This window comes from Megalobrama amblycephala, linkage group LG4 (genome assembly GCF_018812025.1).
Source record: "Megalobrama amblycephala isolate DHTTF-2021 linkage group LG4, ASM1881202v1, whole genome shotgun sequence".
In the NCBI taxonomy this organism is placed as follows: domain Eukaryota; kingdom Metazoa; phylum Chordata; class Actinopteri; order Cypriniformes; family Xenocyprididae; genus Megalobrama; species Megalobrama amblycephala.
Genome location: NC_063047.1, coordinates 7470272 through 7488842, shown reverse-complemented (window position 1 = coordinate 7488842; position 18571 = coordinate 7470272). Strand labels below are relative to the sequence as shown.

The 18571-nt window shown below is 35.3% G+C and overlaps 1 protein-coding gene across 3 annotated transcripts; it reads right to left on the bottom strand.

Moving 5' to 3' along the window:
* Positions 1-58: 58 nt before the first annotated feature.
* On the bottom strand, positions 59-14446 carry si:dkey-13n15.11 (NACHT, LRR and PYD domains-containing protein 12). 3 transcript variants are annotated; one of them, XM_048187165.1, is made up of 12 exons: positions 14319-14446; positions 13519-13762; positions 10771-10926; positions 7809-9728; positions 7484-7657; positions 7002-7175; positions 6382-6549; positions 6020-6193; positions 3207-3380; positions 2715-2888; positions 866-912; positions 59-758 (listed from the first exon to the last, which is right to left on the bottom strand). In XM_048187165.1, exons 2-12 carry the CDS (start codon positions 13740-13742, stop codon positions 145-147), a joined length of 3999 nt encoding a protein of 1332 aa, XP_048043122.1. In that variant the 5' UTR covers positions 13743-13762; positions 14319-14446; the 3' UTR covers positions 59-144. The 3 variants fall into 3 exon arrangements, with proteins under 3 accessions (XP_048043122.1, XP_048043123.1, XP_048043124.1); XM_048187166.1 differs by having other exon boundaries at positions 10771-10917; XM_048187167.1 differs by lacking the exons at positions 6020-6193; positions 6382-6549; positions 7002-7175.
* Positions 14447-18571: the final 4125 nt, after the last annotated feature.

Genomic DNA, 18571 nt, shown 5'->3' with positions numbered 1-18571 from the left:
AACACTACAATTTATACAAAATGTTTCTTCACAAGATTCTAGTAAAAAAGTAAAGAAAAAAATCAGTTATTTTTTATTATCGGAGTTATATTTCTACATTTTTTTTATGTGCTTGTAGAACAAACATAACAGTTCTGCTCTGATCTAAGTGTTTGTTAAAACTGTATTTATGCCATTCCCACAGTTGTTTGAGTTCTTTCCGACAGGAGACGTCTCAATCTGACACAGAGACACTGAGGAGCCAGAATAAAGGCCAAACCCTGCGTAGAGAGGCTCTGGGAATGTGGAGTGGAATGTGTGTAAGTGTGTGACTCTGTTTGTGTCAGAGATGCAGTAGAAGGAGAGAGTGCCAGCTGGCCAGTCCAAATACACCCCTACCCTTTTAGAACGAGATGAGGATGACGGTGGACGCATTTTAGTCCTCTCATTATTGTGCCAGGCTGAGAAACTGTTATCAGAGCAGATGAGCCTCCAGGACTTCTCATTGGATCCAAACTCACAGTCATTAGTCTCTCCTTTCCTCCTGATACCTTTATATGACACTGAAACATAGACTCCACTCTTCCCACTCCACTCAACCTCCCAGGAACAGCATTCAGACAGACTCTCTCTGCACAGAACCTGAGGATAGCACTCAAATCTCTCAGGATGATCTGGATATGACTGCGTCTCTTCTACATGTGTCACAGTTCTGCTTCCCTCAGACAGAAACAGATGTGTGTGTGCAGTGTTTGGGTCCAGTGTGAGCTCCTGGGCATCTGTACTCAGTCAGGAATAGAGATTAGAGAAAGATCACAGACAACACAATAAACATAGAAGAAAGTCTCAAGGTGTGTGTGTATGTGTTATATGTGTAAAAACCTACATCTTCGTAATCCAGCTGTAATCCTAAACTGGCCTTCATGTTCCAGACTGCGAATAAAAAAAAAACAGTTAATTTCTGCCAATTTATAACAACAATTATTTTGGTCTGAAATCATTTTTTGTTTTTTCTTTTAACTGTTTCTGTGGCAGATTTGAAAGCCATGTGGTTTGCGAAGTATTGCAACATGACATGTCTAGAATGTAAATAAGTACACATACTGTAGTGTACACTGAATTCTAAACTGAATTTTGTACTGTAATGTTTCTTTTTTTTCATGGGTGCTTTGGTGTGAATAAATTTATGAATTATATGGGCTCCTTATATAATTTGGTCATTTGCTGTCCTTTTTTGGATCGACACCTAAATGACACAAAAGGGTGTAATTAATCATGATTAAAAAATTTTAATCTATTGACAGCCCTAATGTTGTTTTATATTATGTGCATTTTGTATGTACTGCATGTCATTTATAGATGTTACTCCACATTCATTTTAAAGATTCCATGAAATCAGAGTTGAAATTTGACTGCTTCATGCAGTAGAAAGGCATTTTTTAATCAGTGCTACATGAAGAAGAAAAGGGTTTTTTCTGTTTTTCAGCTCTGTATTTTTAGTCTCACAACTTATTATGAAAAAATCATGTTATGTCCCATATGTCTTCTTTCCTTAATTGTTTTTGCTAGCCAGGTGATCATAAAAGTGAGTAGTAGTCTTCTTTTAAGCGGGAATAGCCTAAATGTAGACAATTTTGTCATAGTATATTTTGGAGAACAAAAGTACCATCCTATCACAATTCTTCCTCAATTAACTTGGAGTTAGTGAAGGTGAGATATTAGAGAGCATGGAGGAGATCAGACACAAATATGCCTGTGTGGTAATTTAATGAGTGGTAATTTATTCTTCAAAAAGGGTTTATCATGTTATTATGCACAGTAAGTGAAAAGAAAAAAAAAACTCAATGGGGAATGAATGACACACACCAGAAGTGCTCTCCCAGACAGCGCGTGATCCCGAATTCAGTTCTTTTCTAACAGTGTGCTTCTAATAGTTGATACTCTCATTGTTAAAAAAAAATACTGATTAGAACACTACAATGTGACATTTCAAGCAGCACAGCTCTTCATCAACAATGCAAATGCTTCATCAAAAACACATGACAGAATCATTCGGCAAAAATTTTAATTAAATAAAAATTCTGTACGAAAAGTCACATTGTTTTGTTCTTTTTTTGTGGGAGGAACAATGTGCTGACTTTTTTTTTTTTTTTTTTTGGATTGTTTTATAAATTTGTGTCATGCACCTATAATCCAGATATTTTTGCATTATTTCTGTTTTTTTAATTATTTTTGTACTGTATCCAAATTTCTGTCCAATAAATTGGTTACCAATAACATAGCAAATCCTGGTTCACGGCTGTGATGTCACTTAAACAAAGCCAAATATTTCCCACAAAACATTCCACTGTACCACCTGTGGTACAAATACCATTCAAAAAAAGATCTTGGGAATGCTAAGGGGTTAAAGCAACAAATTTACTTAAGGCAAAGTTGTGTTATAAAAAAGAGACTTTATTCAAGATGTATTGTGTGAAATGTTTTTTCTTCTGTTTTTGTTCTTTCTAGTTTTAATCAAGTATTTTTTTTTTTTAATGTACAAACAGAAAGCTATTTGCCAATGCGGTAAGAAAAATAAACTTGATTCAATGTATTCTCTAGTCTAGGGTGCCAAAATGGTCAGAAACAGCACTGATTTCACATGTCTCAGTATCTGAAACAAATACTTAGTACAAATTAAATATGGACATATAATTAAATACACATGACAAGAAAAGTCTTATTGTTCAACATACTTGAGTATTTCCAATTTGCAGGTTGGATCGTTCACTCTAGCCAAGAGAACCTGACCACCTAGTTCTCCTGGATGATTGCAGCTGAGGTCCAACTCTCTCAGATATGAGGGGTTTGAAGTCAGAGCTGATGCCAGAACAGAACAGCCTTCCGCTGTGATACAACAGCCAGACAGTCTACAAAGACAGACATTCAAAGATGTTTAAGACATAACAACTAACTAACTAACTAACTAACTATATATATATATATATATATATATATATATATATATATATATATATATATATACACACACACACATATATATAAACATTAGTTCAGTTTGAACTAGTTTTTGAGAAGACATTGTACAAAATATGGTCTTCTGATACTTTGTGTTTTCATATTGTGCATTGTCTGGATTCACTTCCAGAATATCTTTATATAACAGTATGTATAAAATCATATAGTTTAAACTTCCATCTATAGTAAAATGTAAGATAGTGAAACACCTCAGTATCTCCAGTTTACAGTGTGAACTCTTCAGTCCATCTGAGAGCATCTCCACTCCTGAGTCCTGCAGGTCGTTTTTGCTCAGGTTCAGCTCTCTCAAGGGGCAATTTGCTGATTGTACAACTGAGGCCACAGTTGCACAGGACCAACCAGTGAGATTACAAATTGACATTCTGTTCAAAACAATAAAACAACTGAAACTGCATAGCAGGTAAGCTGACTCATGTATATACTCCAATATTGCAGCAATTATCCAAAACATAATGAAAGTGAAAGTGACATGTGAAGGCCAAATATGGTAACCCATACTCAGAATTTGTCCTCTGCATTTAACCCATTCAAGTTAGTGCACATACATTAGGAGTACAGAGCAGTGAACACACACACACTAAACTGTGGACACACACACTCGTGGGCAGCCATTTTTGCTGTAGCCCCTGGGGAGCGATTTGCTTTGCTCAAGGGCACCTCAGTCATTTCCTGCCAGTACTGAGAATCAAACCCACAACCTTTGGGTTACCAGTCTGACTTTCTAATCATTAGACCATGACTTCCCCTAATATAGACAGTTACTCTAACTATTTTGAGAAGGGATGGGAAACTTGTCTATTAATTAAAAGTATGTTTGCTTTGTACTTTCGTGCTCAAAATCAGGGCAACTTTGGTCCTGAAGGGCCACTGTCCTGCAAAGTTTCCCTGCAAACAAGCCTGCACTGGCCCTTTATGGGCCCCCTTAGGGCTGCCAGCGCAGGGCCCCTGAGAATTGCTAATTGGCAAAACTTGGCCCCACACTATTAATCTACAACAATAAATCTGGCAGCACAGGGTGTCAAACATTTACCATTAATTAAAATAACAGTTAATGATCATTAAAAAAATAAATAGTCAATTACTGACAGGGACATCTTTCACTCAAATTATTCCTAAATAAATAAACAACTTCATCTCACAATAATTTCTCTTGCAATTTTTGCTTTAACAAACATGCTTCAGAAACACATAGTTACATCAGCCAGAGAAACATTAAAGTCAGTAAGTCATGGGTCAAAAACCCAACTAATGCAAATGCTCACCTCCACAACGGTGACTTCTAAATGTACTATTTTAAATAAAACATTAACATTTAAAAGTTTTGTATGAAAGAAATAGTCAAACTGGATTGTAATAAGTAAAGATGATGAGCTCTAGATAGATCTGATAGTGTTTAATGTTCTACTGCTGGTCAATCATGTGACAGTGTTTTCAGCTTATTTAAATAAGGAGATTTTACTTTACTGCCAGTCATTTGACCATTTTATCATCCAAATTATTTGTTATTGAATTTATTACAGATTATTTTTGTAATTTTACATACATTTGTAACAGAAAATGCTGTATAAAAATACAGCCAAACAGCATGGGAAATGAAAGTGGGCTGCCTACACAAAACCTGCATGGGCCCAAAGGTACAAAAGTTGCTCTGGGCCCGAACGGACTGGCCCACATTGGGCCATCATGGGCTTAATGTGGGCAGTTCGCTAGTGTGGGCTGCTCACAGAGAGCCCGCAGTGAGCCCAAAGCTGTGGGCCTCGCCTGGGCAAGCCCGCACTGGGCCTGTTTAAGTTTGGTGTGGACTGGCCCTAGCCCACTGTGCCTGCAAAAAGCCAGCATGGGCCTTGCAGGGGCATGTTTGCAGAGTTAGCTCCATCCCTGATAAAAACTCACCTGCCTGTAGCTTTCTAGTAATCCTGAAAACATTGATTGACTTGTTCAGGTGTATTTGATAAGGGTTGGAGCAAAACTTTGCAGATCAGTGGCTTTCCAGGACCTAAGGCTGCGTTTACACTGGCACAAAAAATCAGATCTTTTGATCACATCTGACACAGATCGGAATTAGTGGCACATGTGTAAACACAAAAATCCACACGAGATCCGATTTTTTCGCATCTGATCTGAGCCACTTCCAAATGTGGTTTTAAATCCGATACATATCCGATCTCTGGACATGCAACCTATGTCTAAACATGCATATCCGATTCCCATTGGAATTCCAAGCCATCACACGGCGAGGACAGCTTGTTTGCTTACTAAAAGGTAGCTTTATGTTGTATTATGAAGCAGACATGCTTGTATGCACTCAAACTAAAAATTCACAGCTTTATTATTGAGGTGGGAAAATTTATATGTCTAACGTTAGGCCTATCTATTTTTCTAGAAAGAAACACACACACACACGCGCACACACACACATACATTCAGCAGCTAAATTTAAACCTTTGCCTGTTTAATTTAAAAGAGACCGCCGTGTTGTTGTTGTTTTTCTTATAAGCCAAAAGCTTCACTGTAGCTACGCGCGCTCTCTCCCTAGCTCGCTCGAATTCATAAAAAAAAAACCATATATATATATATATATATATATATATATATATATATATCCGTTCAGTCAGAATTCGAATCCATGACACTGACAGCTGTTAACTTATCCATTCTGACAGGTAGCCTAATCATGGCCACACAACATGAAATATAAATAATTTTAATACCACGGCCATTCAAAACCCGAGGGTCTACTATGTGCATGTAAAACTATCAATGACAATCATTTTGGGGTCGCGTCTAAAGTCAATGTAAACACGCTGGCCAAAAAATCGGATATGGACAAAAGATCGGATCTGTGCATTAAGACTTGCAGTGTAAATGCAGCCTAAGTTGCCCATCCCTGATTTTGAGCATGAAAGTACAAAGCAAATGTACTTTTGTGCATATACCTAAATTACAAAATATATTAATAGACAGTCATAGTAATGTCACATCAATGAAAGTGATCTGAAACCTCAGTATCTCCAGTTTACAGTGTGGACTCTTCAGTCCAGCTGAGAATATCTCCACTCCTAAATCCTGCAGGTCATTGTTGCTCATGTCCAACTCCTTCAGAAGACAGTTCACTGATTGTAGAGTTGAAGAAATCATTTCACAGGACTGACCAGTGAGATTACAGCTGGCCAATCTAAAATAAACAGCAAATTAATTACATTCTATTATGTTTCATATGAAGTAATATGTAACATCCTCATGATACTAACAACAACACAATCCATTCCAAATATAAAATCTGGTCAAAGATAAAAATCAAGCTTTAATGCATGTCTAATACTGTCAGGATTCGAAGGCACATACTCAGACTGCTTCACAAACCTTAGTTTTTCCACTTTACAGCTATTCAATCCAGCAGAGAGCCATTCCAGCCCTGAATCCTTCAGGTTGTTATTACTCAGATCCAACTCTCTCAAACAGGAGTCCATTGACTGTAGCACTGAGCCCAGAGTTTCACAAGACTGGTCCGTGAGTTTAGAGCCAGCCAAACTACAAAATAAAAGGATTTCTTACACCAATAAGAAGCCTTGTGGAAATTGCTTATGTCTTTCTAAAACATTTAGTTCTTCAATCAGTGTTTGCATCATCAAGTCCTTTTTTTAGTCCAATGTTTATTCATGTTTCCAATTAATGTTTACACAGTTTCCAGATTAAAGGTATACAGAAAATGTCATACTGTCAAGTGAACAATACTATAATATTTTTTGCTTATATTATTTTGTTATTTATATTAAATTTATTTAAAGTCTCATCAATTGTGTGCGTTTACACTTTTTGTTTCAAAAACAATACAGTAAAATGAATACTTTGTGTATATTTTATTTATTACTACTAACTTCTGTTTGGGTGTTATTATTTAATATTCACATCCTTTCTTTACAGACAATGGTGCTATTCTTTCCCAGTATCTAATCTAATGTATACAATGATTTGTAACTGACCTTAATATCTCCAGTTTACAGTGTGGACTTTTCAATCCAGCAGCGAGCAGCTTCAATCCTGAATCCTGAAGGTCATTGTTACTGAGGTCCAGCTCTCTCAGGCATGAATTCGCTGATAGCAGAGCTGAAGCCACAGACTCACAGGACTGTATGGTAAGTTTACAGCATTTCAATCTATAAAGGAAAAAACATTACAAATATATTATTGTGCTGAATATTACAAGAAAGCACTTGAAATGATTTCTAATATTTTCAGATTTTGCTGATTCATTTTATATAATCATACCACCACATAAAATAATACAATTTTAAGAATACTACTTTTAATGTACTTTATTAAATTCATGCATAAAACTTGTCATATTTATTTTGGACAATCAATAGACTGTTTCATTCCCAACATGACCTGTATACTGTCCAACACTGCCCTTGTACTTCCCAATCTTTACAAATGATGATGATATTATTTCAAAATGACTGACCTCAGTATCTCCAGTTTACAGTGTGAACTCTTGAGTCCAAGAGAAATGAGCTTCACACCTGAGTCCTGCAGGTCATTGTTACTCATGTCCAACTCTCTCACAGGGGAATTTGCTGGCTGTAGAGCCGATGCCACAGTTTCACATGATTGTTCAGTGAGATTACAGCCTGCCAATCTAAAATGAAAGAAGATGATGGAATAACTATTACAGGTAATAACACGTGGCTGTATAGTTCTTTGGAGATCAAAATATATTGATATAGACCTTTTTCAAAGCAATATTGGTTTATGGGTTATTTTATCTTCTTAACTTCATCAAAACTCACAGTGCTTTTCGGCAGTTCCTCACAGCTGGTACCAGTCTCCTCTGAGCCTCTATGGATTTTGTGTTGTATTTCTTGAGATTTAGCTCTTCCAGCACATCCTCTGCCATCAGAAGCATGTTAGCCAAAGCTGAACAGTGGGTAGATGATAGATTTTTTTTTTCTTTTCCTTCAGGTTTAAGGAAAGCCTGAATGTATTCAAGAATAGAAGTATCTTTCATTTCAATCAAGCAATGTGAGAGATTAATCCATCTTTCTGGCCTAACATTCTGCTTTTGACTTTGTTTGAGGTTTTTTATCACTTTCTTCATGCTTTCAGGGTTGTCCTCCATGTGTGTGAGCAGACCTTGGAGAAGTCTCTGATTTGACTCCAGTGAGATGCCATGAAGAAATCGAAGGAAAAGATCAAGGTGTCCATTTTCACTCTTCAGTGCTTCATCTACTGCAACTTTAAGGAATGCATCTAGTGAAACCTCACTGGACTGTGATTTGAGCTTTCCTCTCCCTTTCTTCTTCTTGAACATTTTCAGAACATCACTGTTCTTGTTTAAATAGTTGTCAAACAAAAAAAGCGCTGCAAAAAACTCTTGAAAGCTCAGGTGAACAAAGCAGTAGACCTTCCTTGAACAGATCACAGATTCCTCCTTAAAGATCTCAGTGCAAATCCCAGAATACACCAAGGCGTCATTGACATCTATGCCACACTCTTTCAAGTCCTCGTCATAAAAAAGGACATCACCATTCATCAGAGCTTTGAAAGCCAGCTCAGCAAGTTTCAAAATCACATCTCTTTCTGACTGCAGTAGCAACTTTGGATCTTTTCCATTTCTCTCACCATACTTCTTCTTCTTCATATCAGCCTGAATGATCAAAAAATGTATGTACATTTCGGTTAGTGTTTTGGGGATTTCTGCACTGTGATCTTGTTTCAGGATGTTCTGAAGCACAGTGGCCGAGATCCAGCAGAAGACCGGTATGTGACACATGATGTGGAGGCTTCTTGCTGTTCTTATGTGTGAGATGATTCTGCTGGCTTGATGTTGATCGCTGATTCTCTTCCTGAAATATTCCTCCTTCTGAAGGTCATTGAATCCTTGTACTTCTGTCACACGGCTGATGTAATGAGAGGGGATCAGACTGGCTGCTGCCGGTCTGGATGTGATCCAGATGAGGGCAGAGGGCAGCAGCTCTCCTTTAATGAGATTTGACATCAACATGCTCATTGACGATGTTGTAGACACATCAGAAACTTTTTCACAGTGTAAAAATGTCAATGTAATTCTACTTTCATCCAGACCATCAAAGATGAATAAGACTTTAGACGAATCATATATCTTTGTATCAAACTCAGGAAGTTCTGGGTGGAAGTCGAGAAGAAGTCTGTGAAGACTGTACTGGTCATCTTTAACCAAGTTGAGTTCCCGAAATGGAAGAACAAATAGAAATTCAATATCCTGATTAGCTTTGCCCTCAGCCCAATCTAGAATGAACTTTTGCACAGAGACTGTTTTTCCAATTCCAGCAATGCCTTTGGTAAGAACAGTCTTTACGTTTTCTTTTTCATTTTTTCTCTCATAACTTGGATCAGATATGGGATGGAAAATGTCATTGCAGTTGATTGGAGTACCTTGTAAGCGTTCAGTCCTGGCTTTCTCTATTTGTACAACTTCGTGTTCTTCATTCACCCCTTCACTCTCTCCCTCTATTATATAAAGCTGTGTGTAAATCTTGTTCAAGAGGGTTTTGTTCTCCTGTATATTAATTCCTTCAAACAAGCTCTCATACTTGTTCTTCATGCTTGTTTTGTGACTATTTTTGATACGCTGTAGGTTTCCATCAATTGGTTGGTAAGAGCATTGAAAGCAGTCAAAATCTCCAGACAGGCATGTAGGCTGATCTTGATCCACATGTTTCTTTTTTCCACTGCAGAAACAAAGAAAAAAGAGATACAAAAACATTTTTGTAGAAGACTGAACTCAATTAAAATATTAAGACATTAAGACATAAAATATTAAGATTTAATTTGTAGGACTTCCTATTGAGTAAATAATATAGGCTACATCGAACACTCAGAAACAGCTATATCTTCAATACAACTCTCAGCTATTTAGCTATTAAATGTAAAGTGATTATAAACAAAGACTTTAGATATACAGAGATTGTGCATTAATGTTACTTATGAATGGAAGAAACTGCAATGCACAATAGACCTATTTTGTGATGATGTTTTTGTGGGCAGAGCCTACCTGGTGGCAGAAAATGACAGTTCTGCATTAGCAGTCTGTGGAAGCCACGGAATAATTTTTTTTAAAAAAGTTTCATTTCAAGCTTATATCTCACAATTCTGGCTATTTTCTCACAAATCCAAGTTTATATCTCACAATTCTTAAAAGAAAAAACAGAATTGTGAGATATATTCGTTATTCTGCTTATATCCTGCTTATATTCTGATTTTTTCCCCCTTTTTTGTGATATAAACACAATTGAGAGTTTTAAAGTCCGAACTGGGAGATATAAACACGCAAATGCAAGAAAAAGAGTCAGAATTGTGAAATAAAAATGTTATAGGCTATGTTCAAAAGTTATCTATGTAAAATGTTATAGGTTTAAATATTATTTCATGCTATAACTGCTATTAGCAAGAGTGCTCTGCTTTAAGAGATGTAGTCTTAACAAAGCTGAAAAGAGTATTAATATAGTAGAAATCAAAATAAAATAATGAATTACATCTCTAGTCCTTTCCTTAGTTTCAGGTAGCCAAAGCTAAGCTAAAGCTTCTGGTTGCAAAGCATTTGGAGAGTTTTTGACTGCATCACTAATAATTTAGCACAAATTTGGCTATATAAACAATACAAATCCACCATGAAAAATCATGATCAGTGCATCACTAATGGAAACCATTAAGAATCAAGAATAAGTGTGTCACAAAAATATGTGTATATTCATTACAAATGTATGAACTCACCTGGCTTGCAAGTGTCCTACTTTGTCACTGAATTTTGGAGGTTCAGCCATGGATCTGTCACTCTTCAAAGACCCATAGCTTGGCAGAGATGATGCTGCTCTCTGAAACTGGTAGTGAACATCACAATCCTCCTTTTTCTCTGAAAGACTGAAAATACTGAAATTAATTAAAAAGACTGTACATATGTCAAGTTCAAAGTAAATCAATGTAAACAAAACAGGCTTTTAAATGAACTATGCCCTATTTTTATCTATAAATAATTTTAGACAAGGGTAATTTTAAAGACAACAGACCCCAATGGAAACTATTATATTTGATATTATTATTGATATCATTAATGTTATACACATTATTACACATAGTATTCGCCATCAAGAAATTCCAGATGTACTTTATTATGAAAAACAGGGGATAGCCTACATGATGTCATGGCACCTGCACATATGATCACACACACATACATATATATATATATATATATATATATATATATATATATATATATATATATATATATATATATATATATATATATATATATATATATATATAAATATATATATATATCCCCAGTGTTAAATTAACACCCAAAGTGTACATATGAGTCCATCTTGCCGGGTGTTAAAAAGTAACACTGAAGCAGTGTTAGGCCGGGTTCACACCGCAAGCGGCAGCAGAGCGGAAGCAGCGCATTAGCAGCGTGAACTGTAGCTGCAGAGACGTGTGAGTATTCACACTGGAAGCGTTTGTACAGCGTCACAGCAGCGGCTCGAAGCTGCATAAGTAAGCATTTCTTTACAAAGACAGCTATAAATTTGTTTTTATAATTAGTCATTGTTAAACTTGATAGTCTTGAAAGTTTGTTAACATGCAAGGTGTACAACACTCACATATAAACATAAAATAAATAAAAATAAATAAATAAGCCTCATGTCATCCATTGCTGCACACGAATGAGGTAAGCTTTGTGTTTTACATCATCTGCCGCACAAACATGTTTACAAGACTGCGAACTCGGGTTTGATTTGGGTATGCCTATATGACTGTCTGTGTAGTGTAATAACTAAAATAATGTTTATATATCATATTTTCTGGCTAGTTTAGTTTAGTTTTCTATAATATACCATACTTTAACCCAGACTGAATAATTAAAAACAAGTTTAAATGAGTAAATCTTCTATAAATGTTTTAATATTAATTTTCTTTCCTGATATACTTCAATTCTTGTTTAAACACACTAGATATGCATATTCTGTGCATTTTGAGCACTTTTTGTGTGAAATCATATTTATTTTGTCCATCAAAGGTGTACTTTCACTTTAATTGAGCGTTAGCAGCGCAGACCCAGCGCCGAAACGATCGCGGCACCGCTGCTTCTGCTCTGCTCCTGCTACGCGCTGCCGCGCAGCCTCTGCGTGCGGTGTGAACGCTCTCATCTGTTAACATGGGCACCGAAAAAAATACGCGCTGCTTACGCTCTGCTGCTGCTTGCGGTGTGAACCCGACTTTAAAGTTAATGAGATAATTGATTGATGATTGAGTGGTGATTGACAATTAGTGGTGACACCTGATGTTAATAAGCAGAATCGCTGAAGAAACAACAAGAGAAAAAGAGAGAGACAGACTCTCTGCCATTAAACATTATTACACATTATTAACCAGTTTGATTTTATTTCTGTAATACATCAACAAAAGTTCTTATTAAGAATTAACAGATGTTTAGATGTTAATGTTTTAATCAAAGTTTAGTTTAATTTCCTTTAGTTGGGCTCTTGACTCTATTTATTAACATTCATCCAGTATTAACCGGTTACATAGATTTGATACTTTTTTTCAGTAAATATTTGTTAGCACTTGAGATCCAGCAGTGCTTTTATAATCTGAAGGGTTTTTTGAAACACACACAGACATCAAGAATCAGTATGACCCTCAACAATGGTGACAATCAAACAAAGTGCTTCATGTTGCAGTGCATGATGGGAGCCACCAATCAAAACTCATCCATGGCTCCCATCATGCATTGCTGCATGAATAAATTATGCAGCTGAATTGTCCTGTAATTTTCGTAGATTGTTCATATTTGCTTTTATTTTGCTGTTGTTTTGTTGTGACAGTATAGCTTGTTTCGTGATGTTCAGAGTTGATCCGTTCTTGAGAATCATATGCTGACTCTTGATGTCTGTGCGTGTTTAAAAACAAAATCTTTAGCGCATAATGTATTATTCTTTAAAAAAAAGAAGCTCATACTGCTGTTGGATCTCAAGCTCTAAAATCACAGGACTACAATCATTAATACTAAAGCTATATCAAGCATATGGTCAAAGAATTAGACTCTAAACTACATCAGGCCATCGCATGATGACTATATCATCAAATTATTTTGTGCATAACAAATGTGCTTTACAAACACAAAGTTGGAGCAGCCAGAGAAAAGTTATTAATAAAAGGTAAAGAGTCAAGAGCCCAACTAAAGCAAACGCTGACCTCTTTCATGGTGACTTGAAATGAAACATTCCATAAAACATTAAATAACACCTTTTTTCTCGCTTTCCTTCAATGGTTCTGCTTATTAACATCAGGTGTCACCACTAAATGTCAATCACCACTCAATCATCAATCAATTATCTCATTAACTTTAACACTGCTTCAGTGTTACTTTTTAACACCTGGTAAGATGGACTCATATGTACACTTTGGGTGTTAATACTGGGGATTTTACTGTGTATTTATATATTCAGCAGGACTTACCTGGGTTGAAAATATTCAGCTTTATCACTGAATTTAGGAGGCTCAGCCATGGATCTGTCACTCTTCAAAGACACATAGCTGGGAGCTGGAGATGCTGCACTCTGCAACGGATGATGAACATCACGCTCTTCTTTTCTCTCATCATAAAAACCCATTTTAAAGGCAGCCCTCCCTCTCTCCACATAAACATTTGGCTTTGACGGAATGGATTCTTCTTCCTCCATAATGAGCAACGATGTCACAACTGCATGGAAACACAAGTACGTAAATAAAGCACAGTTGAACACCACTAAATATATTCACAGTGCAGTTCAAAATAAAATCCAGACTGCGCATTTTCCTTATAACGGTTAGGCTATCATATTGCTATAAACGGTACTGTACTGACGAAAAGTGCGAGGTATGTCTGCACAGACTATCTTTATACAGTTTTTATCACACTGCTTCATTACACAATAGCCTACATATTGCTATGTTTACTGGAAACTTTGGAACAGTCACGACATTAAAAAAGAATATTACAGGCTACTATACAAAGGCCTATGTGCATTAGACGGTCTAAATCAGCCTACAGAAAATAATATTTCATAGTCATCGAATGAATTTTGAATGGTTTTATTTTGGTTCAAAGTCCTCTCACCTTAAAATGAGAAAGAACTAACAGCTAAGCTTTGTTAATAATTACTTGTAACCTTTCGACTATAGCCTATTATTTCGAGTTCGTTTTGTAAAGTGTCGGATTACAACCAGAATAACAAGTAGCCTATCTTAAGCACAAATGTTATAGAAGAAGAACCAACCGTATTATTCTTTTTCTTCTTCTTTTGTGAAGACATTTTGTAGATATCGTATGTTTTAATCTATTTACCGCTAACTTGACACTTTCGGTTTGACAGTCTTTATATTTACATTATAGAGCCCCCTAAAGGCTACAACATGTCATGACATTTAACACTGCAAACTCCAAAACACCAATTTCAACTAACAGTAGAAAAGAGAAAGGTGGAGAAGAGGGCAATAGAGGAGAGACAGAAATAAGATGGAGAAGATGAGGCAGATACAACAGAGAGGATAAAGATGGAGAGGAACCTCATGAAGATCAGTCTGAACTTCAGAGAAACATTCTAATTTAAAAGTTAATGGCTACAGGAAAAGTTTATCAGATAGATGGAGGAGACGAACAAAGAGCTGGAGAGACTGACAAAGAAAGTGAAGAATCTCAAAAGCAATTAGAACAGGTTTGTGTGTGGTCCTGGTATAGCAGGAGTCAATTTTATTCCAACACAATACAGTTTGATATGTATGGAAGCCCGTTTCCGCCACTAAAAAACAAAAACAAAAAACCGGCCACTTAAAAAAAAAAAAAAAAAAAAAAAAAAAAAAAAAAGTCACTAAAAAAAAAAGATTAATTGCGACTTTTTATCTCAGAATTGCGAGTTATAAAGTCAGAATTCTGAGATGTAAAGTCGCAATTGCGAGATATAAAGTCAGAATTCTGAGATATAAAGTCGCAATTGCGTGATAAAAAGTCAGAATTCTGACTTTATTTCTCGCAATTGCGACTTTATATCTCAGAATTCTGACTTTTTCTCACTAATGTGTGAAACGTTATTTCTCACAGTTCTTTGCTTGCGTTTCCTTTCATTGCGACTGACCATCAGGATTACTGCTTTGTTATTATTATACATTAAATAGACCATCAGGATTGCTGCTTTGTTGTTATTATTATATATAAAATAGAGGACATCATAAAGGATTATTTTTAGCGCCAATTTACCAATAAAGAAATATTGATTTTACTGGAGGAGACACATAAAGATTAGTCTCCGGACATATGCATTATGCAGGAATATGCATATAGAATGTTTCCACGGTAACCTTGTACACAGCGTTTCAAGGAGAAAAAACAGCTTTTACTGCCATCTAGTGGGCTTAATACTAAAACAACCAATACCTATCATGTGTCATTAACTTTGCAACTCAAGGGTAGAATCATGCAATTGTGCAAATTACAGTCAAGGTATTTGGGCAATAAAAGTTGTTTTTAACAGAATGGATACACTAATGAATTTTACACAATAATAACAATAATAGCTAATCATAATAAGAAGAAGAATCAGCTGTGGCGGAGGCGCAATAAATCAGACAAAGCTGAAGTGGCACATTTTATACACCAACAGCTTCAGACTTCACGGCAGCACGGCTATCTTTGGATGCACTGTTACAGACAGAGATACTGACCATCAGTTAATTGCGAGAAAAAAAGTCAGAATTCTGACTTTTTATCACGCAATTGCGAGTTTATATCTCAGAATTCTGACTTTTTATCACGCAATTGCGATTTTTTTTTTATCTCAGAATTCTGACTTTTTATCACGCAATTGCGACTTTATATCTCAGAATTCTGACTTTATAACTCGCAATTGTGAGTTTATATCTCAGAATTCTGACTTTTTATCACGCAATTGCGACTTTATATCTCAGAATTCTGACTTTATAACTCGCAATTGTGAGTTTATATCTCAGAATTCTGACTTTTTATCACGCAATTGCGATTTTTTTTTATCTCAGAATTCTGACTTTTTATCACGCAATTGCGACTTTATATCTCAGAATTCTGACTTTATAACTCGCAATTGTGAGTTTATATCTCAGAATTCTGACTTTTTATCACGCAATTGCGATTTTTTTTAATCTCAGAATTCTGACTTTTTATCACGCAATTGCGACTTTATATCTCAGAATTCTGACTTTATAACTCGCAATTGTGAGTTTATATCTCAGAATTCTGACTTTTTATCACGCAATTGCGATTTTTTTTTTTATCTCAGAATTCTGACTTTTTATCACGCAATTGCGACTTTATATCTCAGAATTCTGACTTTATAACTCGCAATTGTGAGTTTATATCTCAGAATTCTGACTTTTTATCACGCAATTGCGATTTTTTTTTTTATCTCAGAATTCTGACTTTTTATCACGCAATTGCGACTTTATATCTCAGAATTCTGACTTTATAACTCGCAATTGTGAGTTTATATCTCAGAATTCTGACTTTTTATCACGCAATTGCGACTTTATATCTCAGAATTCTGACTTTATAACTCGCAATTGCGACTTTATATCTCAGAATTCTGACTTTTTATCACGCAATTGCGACTTTTTATCTCAGAATTCTGACTTTTTATCACGCAATTGCGACTTTATATCTCAGAATTCTGACTTTTTATCACGCAATTGCGACTTTTTATCTCAGAATTCTGACTTTATAACTCGCAATTGCGAGTTAAAAAGTCAGAATTCTGAGATAAAAAGTCGCAATTCATCTTTTTTTTTTTAGTGGCTTTTTTTTTTTTTTTAGTGGCGGAAACGAGCTTCCATAGATATGTAATGAAAATGACTTTGTGGTGGGAAATGTTAATGCTTTCAGAAACTGACAAAATAACTCCTGTTTATATCCATTGTTGGACATATATAGAGAAATTAGGCAAACTAACAGTGGTAAGTGTTTTAAGAATTGAAATCAAAAGCATTATAGCAAGTTATAAAAAAAGAAAAAAAAATACTGATACAATAAAAAGAGAGACAGAAACGCTTCTTTTATTGTTCAGTGAAACAAGAAATCTAGCATGGGCAGTGTTGAAAAAATTATGGAATATTACATATACACTGTAAAAAATTAAATCCTAAAACAACCTTCAATGACTGTCAGCTACGGCTGCCAAACAAAAACCTTAAAATTAAAGTAAAATATTCTAATTTAAATAAAGTGCAAAAAACTTGAACAGAAAATTTCATTAAACTTTTTTTTTTACAGACAAACACAACACATAAACATAATCTTTAAAAAAAAAAAAAAACAGTCAAATGACTTTTAGCAATGGCTGTTAAACAAAGTCTGTAAAATAAATGTAAAATATCCTAATTTAAATAAAATGCAAAACACTCTTACAGAAAAAACAGTGTTGTTTTACGGAGAGTTCCTGACCTATTAACAAAACATGGTGATTTTGAATTCACATGGTGATGTGAATCTAATCTATTGTATTTAACCAGAAAGAGCACACATGAATGAATTAATATAACTAAATGTTACCGCATCAGCAACTACACAGTTACTGCCTCTGAAATAAAACAATATGCAATATAACACCAATGTTTTCTGGCTCATTCTGGACTGAAGCACAGGCTCTACTCTTCAACACAATGGTGACCCACAAAACAGACGATACAGAACCAGAGATGGGGAGTCCAGGGGTCAGAGAGTAAAAGTCCTGCTATATTTTTATTCCACCCACTGAAGCATTAATGAGATAAATAAGTGTTTAATTGAGTAATGATTGACCATTATTGAAGACACCTGATGATAACAAGCAGAATCACCAAAAGAAGAAAAATCAGTATTTTTAAGTTACCATCATCGAGGTCAGGGTTTGTTTTAGTTGAGCTCTTGACCCTTGACTTTTTAATATTAGATTTTGTTTAGGCAGTTTTAACTGCATTCAAACCAACCAGACAAGCAAAGTTAAAAGATGATCAGGTGCTGTTGACAACACACAATCATTATTTGATCTGAATCACTGAACTCATTTAGAACCCAATCTTAGTTAGATTTACATTATTGATTACAGCAGCACTGTGATTCTACAGCAGAAGATCAACTTTATCAATACAAATTTTTTTGAAAGTTGTCCTTATCGAAAAAAAGAAAGATTGATTTTTAGGCACACACAGACATCAAGAATAAGCGTATGAATCTCAATGATGGTGACAAGCAACATATTCTGATGAACAGATCAACTCTGAACATTAGAAAACAAGCTACTAAAAAGTCACAAAAAAACAGCAAAATTTAAATATAAAGTATTTTTTATAAATAAAATATATATATATAGCATAATTTATTCATGCAGCAATGCATGATGGGATGCATGGATGAATTTTGGCACCCAGAATGCATTGCAACATGCTTTATTACTCTCACCACTGTTGAGATTCACAGACTGATTCTTGATGTCTGTGTGTTTAAGTTAAAGTTATTTTCTTTTTTTTT